This window comes from Xiphophorus maculatus, chromosome 18, assembly GCF_002775205.1.
Source record: "Xiphophorus maculatus strain JP 163 A chromosome 18, X_maculatus-5.0-male, whole genome shotgun sequence".
Classification (NCBI taxonomy): Eukaryota; Metazoa; Chordata; class Actinopteri; order Cyprinodontiformes; family Poeciliidae; genus Xiphophorus; species Xiphophorus maculatus.
Genome location: NC_036460.1, coordinates 7,517,314 through 7,532,420, shown reverse-complemented (window position 1 = coordinate 7,532,420; position 15,107 = coordinate 7,517,314). Strand labels below are relative to the sequence as shown.

Genomic DNA, 15,107 nt, shown 5'->3' with positions numbered 1-15,107 from the left:
CATGCATTTGCTTTCAGCCATTTAATGCCGCAACGCATAACTTTCATAAAAAATATGTTTCCATATTTGTTAAGCTGTCCCTATATTGTGACAGTGCAGTATGAGACAGATAATCTGTGAAAGAAATCTAGCTCGCTGAATACAAATGCATGCCACACTTTTTAGATTTGTATCTATAAAAGATGTGCCAATAATCATGAATCATTTTCTTTCTCATTCACAATTCAACACCACTGTTGGACAACAGAAAATCTTAAATAATTTTTCACCTTTAGGAATGTGGGGTTGTAATGTATCAAAACGTGAAAAAGTTAAAGATAACTTGTCCTCTTGTCACTTGTCCCTGCCCTGCAGAAAGGGAAAAAGAAACCCCAAAATGGCGGTATTATCCTTTAACCCGGGCTCCTGCTGGTTTCATGCTCCAGCAGGCAAAAGCTCGGTAACTGGTGTCATATCGAGCGGATGATGGGATGAATGTCCGCTGCTGTGGTCACAACTACCTGCCTATTTGTGGAGACTCCATCAATTCTGCCAACTGCTTAATAAAGTCGCAGAGAGGACAAAGATCCCACACTCTGAACCCAGAACACATCTGTGACTGAGTGGGTGTGTTATTACTCATAAAGTGGATCATAAAGTGGATTGTTATTAAAATACTCCTACTTTTAAAACTCCATCCCACTTTCTGACAGGGACTGTGTAGCAAACAGACTCCGACTCTCTGTTTTTGTCCAGACAAAGTCAAGCAGAACTGGGAAAAAAAGAGAGACCCTACTATTTAAAGGGTTTAACAACGCTGTCCAGATGCTGAACTTTGTGGTATTCCATTTATTCCCAGTACTCGATGTCCCGGCCAATGATATCCGAGGAATATCCGGTGAGCTGGGGGAAATCCTGGGACTCTGCGCAGAAAGTGCTGCCAGGTTTGGGCTGGCTGCCATGAACCCTGATGTCAGATAGCAAAAATGAAACACTGCCTCTCAGAGCTGAAAGCAACAGCAGAACGGTGAATCAATATTCACTTATCTTTACCGTTTCACTGCTGCTTTATTGGAGATTATATTGGCTGGCTTGTGTTAGATCTATAATGATATATTGCGAGACGGTGCCAGAAGCGACAATTAGGTTTATTGTTAAGAGATTAAAAACATAACAGGGATGAACTGTACTTCCTAAATCTAGAGGCTATTTATATCAACAATAAAGGCTGGGCTTTATTTGGGCCAAGTAAATCAACAACAAAAGAGGCTGATTATCTCTTCTTGAGAGTTGGGCCACTGCAATTTGTTTATACCATCAGAGAGAGAGAGAGAACCAAAGCATGAAGTTGTGAAGAAGACACAGCAAACATGTTTAGGTTAAAGTCAACTTTATGTTTGCAGTTAAGCCTCAGAAGCTCTTCTTGGCATTGTTGTTAAATTCTTCCTGACCGCTTCTATGTGTGGAAAACAATAAAAGTCTTACACTTGAGTGTTTTCATTTGTTTTAAGTAGAGCTCAGCTTTCCAAATATATAAAAAGCTCTTGTTGTTTGCTGCAATTATAAAATACAAAAATGTGTAAAGGATATAAAAATACAAAGGAGTCACAGAACAAATGGTTGCATGACTCGCATGTGAAGTTTTAATTCCAAACACACAAAGCTTTATATACAGGCACATCTCTCTGACGTCATTGATTTCGCAGGAGCTGCACCCATCCCGTTTCTGTTATTCACATTTAGGTCATTACGCTACACAGATGGCATGCCTCTTTTGTATGCAGTCTTTGAAGCAGACGAGGCAAATAAAGGTTTCTCAAGACAACAAAGTCTGGACCTGTTGAGGTGATCTGGGTACCAGGTTCTCTGGGTCCTTGTAGGCGTTAGCCGGGCTGGTCAGAGCCATGTGAACCTCTCCATAGGCTCTGCACACCAGCTCTGTGGACTGACGGAAAATCTGCTCCCTGCAAAAACAGACAAAACACTTGAGAGGCTGCGCTTAATGAACAATTCATAGCTCAGTGGAAAGATTCTAAATTTGATATAATGTAATTAATCGTGAAGAGGAAATTACACGTGGTTTTCTAAATTTATGGGTAAAATTAAAAACCTGAAAAGTGGGACTTGCATTCATAAGAAGGTGCTGAGGTTAGAATCTGTAAACAGTAGGGATGGACCGATATTTAAATTTGGGCCAATATTGATATCCGATATTACTATTGCGGTTATCCTACAGGTTTCACCAACTCAAATTTAATACATTTTAAAGATTGCTCCTTTTAATGTTATTCCTTATAGCTGCATCTGTGGCTCTCTATTCTCTCTTTGGTTCTATTCTCTATTCCTTTTCTTTTTTTCATCCTTCTCTGCTGTATTTTACCCCATTGTAACTTTGTTACATTAAAATACCTCAGTAGCTATGACTGATGCTTTACCACCAAGTTTAAAATCCACTAACTCCGACTTCAGAGTTTGTCGCACCAAATGCTGCTCTTAGATCAGTGCGAGCAGTAGCAGCCGCAGTGATCATTTTCAGGGGAGCAAAACTGTGACATTTCCAGGATCTGTTTGTAGCTCTTGGTAGCAGCCGTGTGCTACTCACTGCATATGTATCTCTACAGTCTTAACCCCCGCAGTGCCAAGCTTTTGTGCGCAGAATGTACGTAGCAGTGCTTGGGTTGGCAACAGCAGTGAGCCAGTGGTGAACACGAACATCGTTCAGTCAATAAGCGATAAATTTGCACTTGCCCATAGTAGACGCAAAAAATCAAGCTAGCAGCTAAATACTGGTAGTTTCAACAACCTCGAGTCATAGAACGTATTGAAAAAGTCTTCTGTCAGACGAAGGTTTAGTTGCGCGCAAAGACCTGCAAGAAAAAAATAACTGAGTGGAAAGTACAAGATTAAATAGTCCTACCACCACAAAATCGGCAGGACTACTGCCACAGATTAGTGACTCCTTATGTGTAAGTCATTAGTAGTCGCAGGTCATGGGTCATTTAAGACCTGAGATTAATGCATTTAAGGCCAACTTGCATTTTCTAAATAATTTTAAGACCTAAATGCCTTAATTTTAAATACAGATATTTAAAACTTTTTAAGGACATACAGACACCCTCGGTCACCAATGTTAGACTTATTTTCCTGCCCTTTTGACACCCTAAAAAAAAGACCAAACCACTGACAATGGCTCCTTACCTCAGTTATACACCCCACAGTCTGGCTGCATCACTACAATGGCCACAAACCCAAATAAATACCAAAACCACACAGACGGCAACAAGATGGAAATATTATTGGTCATGACCAATAAGGATATGTAAATTTTTCAATGTCAGCCAGTGGCAATATACCGCACATCCCCAGTTAAGAAGGCATCTATTAGTCATGCACTCTGTAAATTTGTAATTCATTTTGGTAAGAAAAAAAGGCTTTGTTGAAAGCAAAAGGAAGTTCCTGTTAAAGTTTCCCACTAATCATGTGGTAGGAAGTTGCTCTGGTCAGGGGGAACTAAAATTTAACTATTTCATCTACATGGATAACATTAGGTATGGTGGAAAACCAACACATCAGTCCAAACACAGCATCCCCAGCTGGATTCATGCTATTGGCAGAGTTGTGCTGTGGGAATGCTTTTCTTTAGCGAGAGCAGGGAAAGTAAACAGAAAATGAATGTAACTATCCATCCATCCATCCATCCATCCATCCATCCATCCATCCATCCATCTTCTTCCGCTTATCCGAGGTCGGGTCGCGGGGGTAGCAGCTTCAGAAGGGAGGCCCAGACTTCCCTCTCCCCAGCCACTTCTTCTAGCTCCTCCGGGGGAATCCCGAGGCGTTCCCAGGCCAGCCGAGAGACATAGTCCCTCCAGCGTGTCCTGGGTCTTCCCCGGGGCCTCCTCCCGGTGGGACGTGCCCGGAACACCTCACCAGGAGGCATCCTGACCAGATGCCCGAGCCACCTCAACTGGCTCCTCTCGATGTGAAGGAGCAGCGGCTCTACTCTGAGTCCCTCCCGGATGACTGAGCTTCTCACCCTATCTCTAAGGGAGAGCCCAGCCACCCTACGGAGAAAACCCATTTCGGCCGCTTGTATCCGCGATCTCGTTCTTTCGGTCATGACCCAAAGCTCATGACCATAGATGAGGGTGGGAACGTAGATCGACCGGTAAATCGAGAGCTTCGCTTTTTGGCTCAGCTCTCTCTTCACCACGACGGACCGGTACAGCGCCCGCTTGACAGCAGACGCTGCGCCAATCCGCCTGTCGATCTCCCGCTCCCTTCTTCCCCCATTCGTGAACAAGATCCCGAGATACTTAAACTCCTCCACTTGGGGCAGGACACCCCCCCTGACCCGGAGAAGGCACTCTACCCTAAACTCTACCCTGAATGTAACTAAATAAAGGAATTTGTTAGAGGCAATAGACAATGTCCAGACCCAAATCTAATTTAAAATCTGCGACTGGACAACTGGTGTTTATAGACACTCTCCATCTAATCTGACTGAACTTTAGCAATAGCTTTACATAGAAGAATGGGAAAAGACATCTGGTCTTTAGATGTGTAAGGTTGTTAGAGACAAAACCAAAAAGAATTGCAGGTGTAATTACGCTGAAAGATGAAAGCACTAAATTGGGCCTGGGGCATGATTTAGATGACAATTTTTAATTTAAGTTTAGTTTAATATTTTGTGTATACAAATTATGAGAATCAGCTGATAAATAAATTTCCAATGGACTGTCAGTCAGAATTTTATTCCGTGTGCGTATCCCGGCAGGACTGATACAAATCTTGACAGTGTTTGGTACACACTGCCATCTATAGATAAAGATCACATTCACAGCTGACTGGCTCAGACAAAAGCATCTAAATATTTATTATTACTATCGGTTATATTACCTACCTGGATTGACTGATAATGTCATTTAGGTTTGAAATATATATATGCTGATTTAGAGAATTTTTTATCTTTTTTTAATTTTCAACACAGCAGAAAGACATTTTTGGACAATTGGTTTAATAGAACATAATGTGTGAAGATGGGAATTAGGCTAAACTATGATGTCATTTCCACATGTTTTGTAAAATTAATAATAAAAATGTATAGAATAAAAATTTAATTTGATTACTTCCATATTATCACCATTTGCTTTTCTTTCTTTTTGCATTTATTCTATTTTAGGTAAGTACTCTAATTAAGATTTCAGGAAAAGTAAAACAAAAAATAAATAAATAAGTTTTGCATAAATGCATAGGAGCCTAGTGAGAGGACTGGAGGACACGGTTGTATCCCTCTCAGGCTCTTGAGGATCCATATTTTTAATTGGCCCGCAGAGAGCCTGGTACCACAGTGGAGTTTATAACACCTTCTACCACACCAAGTGTAACATCATAAAATGTCAAATGAAAGGAAGCCCAAAAAAAAAGATTACTTCCCCATTTATAGCGTTTTTCAGGGTGTTTTTGTGTATTTATGTGAGCAGAGAAGCATGAGAGCTTGGCAGGGATGACGAATGATTTCAGGCTACGAGTATGAGTGAGAAATGGAGCAGAAGCTAATTAATGGCGTCCTGCACATCAGTTCTGCTGTGTCCATTAATAGAGAACATTAACCTGAGGTACAGAGTGCTTCTCAAGCCTGCTGCGCTTTCCTCGTAAGCACAACTCGCAAAAAGAACCCTGAAACGCAGCAGCTGGATTGAGCTAAAAGCATGGGCGTTTTCTGATCAGTGAGACAAATAGAAGCAGTCCAGCTGAATATTTGCTCAGTGTGTTGGTGGATTTAGCAATTTAGCGTCCGAACTCCTCGTGCATTTAGTCGAGTGTTTTGCTCAGAAGGCTGAAATGATTCTGTTACATCTGAAAAACAAATGTTGACCATCATTAGGTAAAAGCTCCTGTTCTATTTTTAAACTCTCCTTTTTATTTCACGTAATGCGGTAAAAATTTGAGCTCATCTTGTGTGTTCTTTCAGACTCACTTGATGGCTGCGCTCAGAAGGAAGTTGAGCTGCGGCATCACAAGAGTGTCCGGTGATGATAGGTACCGATCAAACTGGACCTGTACGGAAATGAAAGAAACCTTATAGGTATAGAGTGCCTTACAAGTGTATTTACACCCAACGAAATCACAAATGGCAATGTATTTTAATTAGGTTGTTCCCCTTTGATTTTATTTTTTTATTTTTGCTTTTTTAACAAAGTTCTGAAGCATTCATACAACACATGGAAGGCAATCTGTGGACAACTACACACCAGACTGGTGGAGCCTACATACTAATTTGGTGATTTCTGAAGACAGTTGCTCTGCATTTTTTGTTAGTAGTATCAGAGTGAAGGGGGTTAAACAAAAATTTAAGGCACACTATTGAAGAGTTAAAAAAAACATGAAGGATTTTTCTTCTACTTCATAATTTTTTACTACTTTATAGAATAGAATAGAAGTATTTTATTCATCCCAGCAGGGAAATTACTTCGCAGTTACAGCATAGAGACAAGACACAATAACAACTACCACTGAGTAGTAGTTGTAGATAAAATAAAAATAAAAAAATAAAATATAAAATGCTATAAATTATAAAATATAAAATTTAAACTAAATATAAACTTTATAGTTCCTCTCTAGCCTGACCATTGCCTTCCAAAGCAATTCCACTCAATTAACATCTCCCTTCTGTGGTTCGTCTGGGATTTCTTCCATTGAGCTTGATTTCTCAGGCTAAATTTCAACGATGACGTCAATTTTTTTGTGATGTTTTGGAATTGTAGCTTACCTATATAGGATTGAAGTTTAGCGATGGCATCAGAGAAAGTGAACTGAGCTATTCAGTCCATGCTTCCAAATATATTTGCATTACCGGCCATCTTGTTCGGCTCTGAACTTCTCTCTTTGCAGTGACGATGATTATTTACAGTGCACACAATTCCCATAAGCTTCATATATTTGAACTGCCACATTTCATATGTCATGGCAAAACGTTAGCAATCCAGTAGAATTTAAAATTTCAATAATGTCTACATCTCCAAGAAACAATCGTCATATCTCAATAGTAGAGTGTCCAGACCCTATGTATGAAGGGGCAGGTTGTTACCAGGTTAGTTCATCACATAACATCTGAATTAAATATGTTCAGGCGAGAGACTGTAACAAGACAAAATGATGACAAGTTTTCTAAGAGTTCAGTTTTGCAATGTATGAAGATAAATTTGCTTTACTTGTACATATAGGCCAACCCACCATTGCCGTTTTCACCGAAGAGACGTCCATACTGGGGAGGAGAGACAGAGGACCCTGGGAAAATAGAAGCAAATATTAGATTTCATTTTAACAGTAACAGTACTCAATCACTAGAACTTCAATAACTAACTACATTTATTTATGTTTGCAAAGATGTATTTTTCATAAGAATAACTGAAACTACATGTAAATAAAAGTAAGACTAAATATTATGTGTCTGAACCTGTAAGTTTGGATGTGAGAACAAGGGAAGCCTTCACCTGAATACAAATGCAAAGAAGACAAAGCAAATACATACTGCCTGTATGTACACAGCAACGGGTACTTTTAAGGCAATTAGCTTTCACTGTAAGTCTAAAACGGCTACATTAGGCAAGCTTAAATGCCTAAATTGCCCACATTAAATCCAGCAAATAAAAAAAAGTGCAAGGTTCAAAATCACGGGAAAATTACGGACATTTAAACAATCATAAAGCCTCCGCTGAAGGCTGCAGGATTTTTTAATGGAACACACCACAGCTTTATTTCCGATTTTTAATTTATGTATGACAGAAAAGAAAATGTTACATGAAGGGTAACAATAAGGAATAAACATAATGCTTTAATAATATTAACAACTGTTAGGATGGATTCTTGCTTGTGACTAATACCTGAGATTTAGTCCAGCAGACTAAGGAGCAAGACATTTAAAGTACACAACAATAAGGAAGAAGTGAGAAGGCCACCCAGGTAGGGCTGAGGTCTGCAGGAAAACGATGGTTTGTAACCGTTCTGTGTCGAGCAGTAGCATCAGTGGGGCGTGGTGTGTCCTTACATGACCCAAGGGCAGGACTCGCAAGCTAAACCGCAACTATGAGTTTCACTCAGCCCAATGGAAAGTGCTAAACCGAGAAGAGGAAGGCTCCAGGACAGGGCTCTTATCTGCACAAGACACTTCTGGAGAGGCCAGTATATTTTAATAGAACATGACACAATCTGTCTTTCCTCTCTCCTTTTCTCATCTGTAAATCTGATAAAAACCCCATTATGCTCCAACAAAGACGCAGGTCAGGTGGTAACCATAGCAATAGGAAAGCCTATAAACACTTCTGAAGCCCAAAGAGAGAGCACAAACCATACTTCAGGGGACATATGCCATTTAAAAAAAACACCCACAAAAACAAGAGAACCATTATGGATGTAAAACGTAAGTGTTTCAGACCTGTTCAGCAGTGTGCTGCTGCACGCAGCTGTAAATATAACTTAGTCCGGCTCTGGTCAACACGTAGGACGCCTGCTCGTTGATCAGCGTATCAAGGTGAGCCTCAATCTGAAAAATGCGACACAGAAGGAGAGAGAGGCTTGAAAACTGATTCCATGCATTGTGAATCAATGGCACTTGTGGTTAATGGAGAACTACCGTGCTATTGATACTGAAACTTGTATGGAGGCTCTTGTGGTGCTCAATTACAAAAGACGTGCTAAAAATAAAAGGATGGATGGCGCGTTTAAGCACGAGCAACAATACATGACGCATTCGCTTTCATGAGACGGCAAATTAAATCTTTTTAGTAAAAGTTTTCAGCTGTGGATTTTAATCAGAGGGATAGGAATAGTTCTTTTTTTTACAATAAGCCTACAGTCAATGTGACTTTAAGCTGAGCCATTATGCTGGTTAACTGTGTTTCATGGTTATCTACTGTTGCTTCAGACTGGCATGATTTACCACAACAATTATTGTTATCTTGACATATTTGACAAATAAAATGGATCAACACATTGTCATATAAAGTGTTTTGCAAAAGTATTTATACCCACTGAATCTGTCCACATTTTGTCATGTAAAACCACAATCTTTTATAAATTTCTATGAGGTTTAACTAGCAGGAAGACACAAACTGGTACATAATTATAAAACAGAAAATGTTTAATTCACACAATTTAGTCCTGACACTACTATATATCACAGTAGGGATGCTTCTATCATGCAGTTTTTGCGTGTGTACAACAAAAGCCTCAAAGCTTCTGTAATTAATAACCTAAACCTACTTTAAACTTCTCCACAACTTCATGAGCTGACCTGTCGGCTGTGTTGATGATACTATTTGTTCCCAAAGCCAAGGTCATCACAGGACAGATGAGTAATTTAATACTGAGATTAAATTACTCACAGTTAAAACTCAATTTAATCTTCCTTCTGCTTCTCAATTATATGATACTTTGGGTGGTTTTGTCACATAAAATCTTAAAATAAATTGAAGCTTGTAGTTATTGCATGAAAAAATGTAGATAGCACCAAAGGGTAAGAAGACTGTCCTAACATTATAGCTTTATTGCTAATTTTTACATAAAAACTAGTTAACTCACTGAATGGACTGAGTTAATGTTAACCATCATGCTAACATTAACTGCTAGCATTGTGGCTAACTGTTAGCCACCATGTCTTATATCTCACGGTAAGACATGGTGTCTTACCGTGTAAGATACGTTAAGACACCATGATACATGATAGTGATAGCATTTAAGCTAACATTAGCTTTATACATAATTTTGAATATACATACAGTACATACAATATCGGCAAATACTGCACTGATGATATCAGTTATTATGGAAGTCTATTTTCTTCTCTTGATATGACGATACATTTGGGATATATAGTGCAGCCCTATTCACTAAGAGATGATTGGTTATAATCAGGATGTACCTGGAACTCGAGCATCTCAAGCCTCTTGTCAGTGAACTCAAACAGAGCTAGTGTAGTCTTCATGACATACAGGGAGTTGACCATGTAAGTGGCCATGTCAGCTGTTCCAAGGTTACTGGCTGAGACGGTACATAACTGTAGGAGGGGATCCAGAATGCAAGAAAGCACCTAAAACAGATAAAGTAAGACAAGACATGAAGAACAGCGTATAATAGATTGGATTTTAATGAAAAGAGAGCTTCAAATATTAACAGTCAGTGCTTTGACAAAGTCAAATCTATTTCATGCCAAAAATTTTTTTAGGGTAATCACAGCATAAAAGATATCCTGCATTTCTGGTCCCATATTGATAAACAAAAACAAGTGGTGTTTTAAAAGATTTGAATTCAACGCTTAAATTAGAGATTTGCAGTTGCATTTTTACCTGCGCAAAGTCAGCCTGCCGAGCATCCAGAGGAACTACAGACGAGTCATGGGATGTTAGCACCTCCCTGAGGAGGGTGAGGGTCTGATTGAGGGATGCTGTGGGTCCAAGGTCCGGAGGCGGCAGCTCCACCTGCGTATACACACAGAGTGTAAAATATAACACCAATACAGGAGAAATATGACAGAAGGCAATCAAATTAGTTTTTTAAAAATATAAAAACACATGAAAACTTATTTACACTAAAAATCTTCTATTCTCTGGGTTTGAATCTACAAAGCTTTTGTGATGAAGAGAGTTCTGATTTCATTGGGCTCAGTACACAGGTTGCAGAACTGACCAAGGGCACCTTTGTCCACCTAATAGAGCAAATTATGAAAAGGTTGTGTTCCTGGGATTAGCTGAAATTGACACCAAAACCTAAGGGCATCCAATTTGATTAACACTGAGCCACAGGGATAATTCTTGTAACTGATATTGATCAGAGCAGAGCCACCGTGGAAAATGAAGGAGCTCATGCTCGTGCTACGGTACATTTGGAAGCCAATTTAACTAAACAGTTCGAAGGAGAGCGTTTCTTGGCAGCTAGCGCCATTTTGCTGTTGTGGCCAGGAGGCTGAAACTGTTTACCAGCTTAAGTGGTGCAGAAATAGCCTTGTTGACTTTGAGAGTTTACACCTAAAGGAGAAATACGCATGTTCACAAGGAGCAAAGCTAAACTCTGCTGCACTGTGATTTCAGCATTTTCACAAAAGAACATTGCAAATCATCTCTATTTATGAAAATAAAGCCTCTGTTTTCTCCGCAGGATAATATGTTCCTATCAATCTTCTTCTAATACCAGTCTGAACAAATAGAAAATGAAATTGCCATGTTCTTCCAGCACCTTGTCCATTAGTCTGCTCGCATGAAGGCTCAGGCTGTTGAAGAACATCTTTTTGCTCAGGAGGTGCATTTCCTCAATAGTGATGAGCATGGAGGCCACACTGGTCCCAATGATGGAGCTGAGCAAAGATTCGATCAGGAAAGTTAGAAGTTTCTGATTGTTTTAATGACAACACAACAGGCAGACTGGGCACTGTTCAGGCAGTGCCCAGTCCTTCACTTTGTGCACATTTTGCCAGTCTACAACAATATCTTATCAGAAATATATGAACTACAGTAGTGAAATATTGTAAAGTGGAAACAAAATGAAGGTTTTTACACACAAAAACATTCCCAATTTTCCCCAATGTTCATCGTACAGAGAATGAATGACAAGGATCTGTGTATTTTAAGTCAGATTTTGAATTTGGAATTTGACTGGACCATTTAAACACATGCAAATGCTTTGATCTAAATCATGCTAATTCTGTGTATTTCATGTTAGTGTTCAAGTGTTTTATAGTCTCTAAAATGTTTTTCTCTGTATTTAGCACCATTGACTTCCCATCAGCGCTTACTAACTTCATTGTCCCTTCTGTCAATGAGCCTTCCCACAGGATGAAGCTGCCACCACCATGCCTGAAGATGGGGATGGTTTGTTTGGCAAAGTAAAATGTTGGTCTTATCTGACCAGATCTTCTTCTTTCACACGTTTATAACAAATGTTTGCAGTTGTCTGCCTGTGGCAACTACAAATATGCCTTTGTATGGTTCTGTGCCTTTTTACAACAATTACTTTTTTCAACCATAAAGTTTAGAATTGTGCAGTAGATAGCTCATAGTGAGATGTTCAAAGCTTTAGATATCGTTTAAAAATATAGCCATTCTTTAAACCTCTCCACAGCTTTATTCCTGACCTCTCTGTTGTGTATTCATTTGGCTTTATGATGGGTTTTTCCACTAACAGCACCACAATTTTCAAATTTTTGAAAGACTTTGAAAGACTTTGAAAACCTTGCATCATTTTCCTTCCACTTCACGATTAGACACTACTTTCTGTTGGCCAATCACAATACATTGCAACAACAGACAGAACTAAAACTGTTCAAGCTGCCACACACCATAAAAAAACCTACAAAAAACCTGAGAAAATTACAAAATGGATCATAAAGAATATGTTTTCTTTATAAAAAAAAAACTAAAAAAAAAAACAGAAATCTGACTGTTCATTTGCTTCCTGGAGCAAAAATTCAAATACCTGATTGTGTGGTGGTAGAACTTCAGCAGGTTAGAGAGCTTGTAGAGGAGGACAGCACCCGGCTCTGCCACAATGACTTGTTCTATCCGTACCTGAGGAGAAGATCGATAACAGAACAGCTGGGCTGATGAGCAAAACCTGACAAAAAACACAGCGTGCAGGCGGCTCAGACTAAAATGGTGTTTAAAACATAACTGGTTGCTCACTTTCAGTGGTCTGCAAACCCCCTCTGTGATGTGCCCCACCACTTCCTGCATGTTCTCCTCCACACCTAATACAAAGGGAAGGAATTAAAAACTCAATAAAGGCTTCAACAGCTTTAATGCATGTGTTTATAACAATGGTAAGAGAGGCATTCACTAGTAAAATCATTTATTTCGTGGAGGTTATTCTTCAGTAACTGAGATAAACTATTTCAATATAATTTAGTAAAACACCTACAAAATGCTGGTTACATTCATGTGCTTTACATTCATCACATGATCCTGAAATCAGATCATAAAATATTAGACCCCTCAAAGTTGAAATACCTTGTAGAGTGACTTGTTTTAGTAGAGCTTCTAGATGCTCTTTCTCTGAGGCAGTTGCTTGGTGCAGCCAGGCCAGCATGTCCCCAACATATCTAAAGAAAAAAAGAAAGAATAAATCAGTACTAATACACAGGCAGTAGTGAAATGCCTCTAGGAAAGGACAGCCAAGTTTTCATTTTTGTTGTCACACACAAGAGTTGTTGGCTTTTTAAGTAATGGTTGTTCTTGAGCTCACTTATGCGATGAATTCCCGTTTAAAAAGAACCCCCAACAACTAATATTTAATCTTTCTATGATTAAATATAGGACTGATGATGAACAGTGAAAAGTATCTCAACAAATGGAACAGAGGAGATGAAAGGCTCATGATAAAGGTTCAGGGAAGCATAACAGAAAGAGTGATACCTATAAACTCTAACGTGTCAATAGACACAAGCAATGTAGTGATGAAAAAAATATTGTTAAAATTCTACCACTTCCTGTTTCTATTTTTGAATACATGTGTTGCAAGCATTTTTACAATAAGAATAGCTCATTTACAACTCAAGGCAGAAGCAATATTTGTGTTTCTCACCTTTCTGTTTCAGACCCAGAAATGCACATAATGTATTGTTATTTTACATCAAACAAGTCAAAAACACAGTTTTAAGATTCACACATTCTCTACTGCTGTTTTAAACTTGGCAAGACGGCGTGAATTTGTGGGTGTCAGTACATAGGAAGTGAGAAAGAACTTGATGTTCTGAGAAATGCTGATGTCCCTGATGAAGTGGAAGGGATTTTTGTGTTCCACACAGAGCTGATATTCTGAGAAAATCTCCTATTTGGCTCCAGGGTAAAAGAGGGAGAAGATATGGTGCAAAGGGAAACAGGCACAATCCAAGATTTTGCAAGATGACCTATAACCAGATTGGCACTTAATCTGATTTATTTATACATCAATTATCACAATAACTTTTCCTGTAACTGTAAAATAAGGGGTTTTGGGACAATTACTTTGTCTCATTAAGAGCATATTTGTCAAAAATAGAAACATAGGAAATATGTATTATTTCATCAAAGCACTTTCAAATATTTTTTTAATGTCAATTTTAGAGATATCACAAGTAGAGGCTTAAAACGCTGTATAATTAATCTATCAAATTTATTTGTATGGCACATTTTGAAACAAGGCAGTTTTAAGTGCTTTACGTCAAAAAACTCAAAAATATAAAGTCATACACTCACAATTAAGAAACTGTTACTTTCAGTTGTAATAAAAAATGCTGTGTAAACCAAACATAACTTGAAAGAAATTTAACTTCTCAATTCTGTTTCAATTCTATTCTGTTTACAACCGTCCTTAGGAACGTTTGACTGAGAAGTAGTTCATATGATAAGCTCAGTAAACTTGCATTTCCACCAGGTGTTTGATATTTGCTTCTGCTGCTGGTCTGGAGGAGCTGAGTGTGGCGGAAGCTCGGCTGGACACTGCAGCTCCAAGGAGGAGTTTGCGGAAGTAGGTGGGACTTTGTGGGAGAAAGTGTTTAGGGACCCGTGAATGAATTCAAGGACTCCTCAAATGTGCATGAAAGAATCATGTATGCAACACTCCAAGTATGTTTTTGATGAGGTAATAACATTATAACCTAATATACAGCTAAAAAAAAGTTGTTTTTCAATTATACTGTCCCTTTAAGCTAGCTGTTATACTATATGACTCATATCCCATCCATCATATAATAACATCAAGCAACCGCCTAATGTTTTCCTAATTTGTTCTGCAGCCTCAAAGCTAGCCTAAATATACACCCAGCCATGAATCATCAGTTTCAGCGAGTTAAAGCCCTGAAACACTTGGTACGATCCCAGGAGAACCCAAGATGAGATGCTCCACCTCAGTCTGAGATTATTTAAGGACACAGAACACATTGATTATACATAAATGAGTGAGGAGCCGTCGCACATTCAAAATGCTTAAAAAATGTGTTGTAGTTTAAATAAGTACTTTTGTGCAATTTGAAAAGTGGTATCTATCATCCTTAACAGGATTAAGTTCAATATACTTTCACTTTTAAGGTGCAAAGATATCTCTATGATCCAAAGTGAGAGTGAGGATCAGAAAAATATGTACATTAGTAAATTAAGGCT

The 15,107-nt window shown here is 38.8% G+C and overlaps 1 protein-coding gene across 1 annotated transcript in view; it reads right to left on the bottom strand.

Moving 5' to 3' along the window:
• Positions 1–1,599: 1,599 nt before the first annotated feature.
• cog6 (component of oligomeric golgi complex 6) overlaps positions 1,600–15,107 on the bottom strand; it is a 28,604-nt gene continuing 15,096 nt past the window's right edge. Inside the window, exons 10-19 of the mRNA XM_005796825.3 lie at positions 12,978–13,069; positions 12,654–12,718; positions 12,448–12,539; positions 11,212–11,329; positions 10,326–10,457; positions 9,902–10,069; positions 8,417–8,524; positions 7,216–7,269; positions 5,960–6,039; positions 1,600–1,943 (exon numbers count right to left, since the gene is read on the bottom strand). Of these exons, the coding sequence (XP_005796882.1) occupies positions 1,796–1,943; positions 5,960–6,039; positions 7,216–7,269; positions 8,417–8,524; positions 9,902–10,069; positions 10,326–10,457; positions 11,212–11,329; positions 12,448–12,539; positions 12,654–12,718; positions 12,978–13,069 (1,057 nt within the window). The 3' untranslated portion in view covers positions 1,600–1,795. The remainder of the gene's footprint in view (positions 1,944–5,959; positions 6,040–7,215; positions 7,270–8,416; positions 8,525–9,901; positions 10,070–10,325; positions 10,458–11,211; positions 11,330–12,447; positions 12,540–12,653; positions 12,719–12,977; positions 13,070–15,107) is intronic.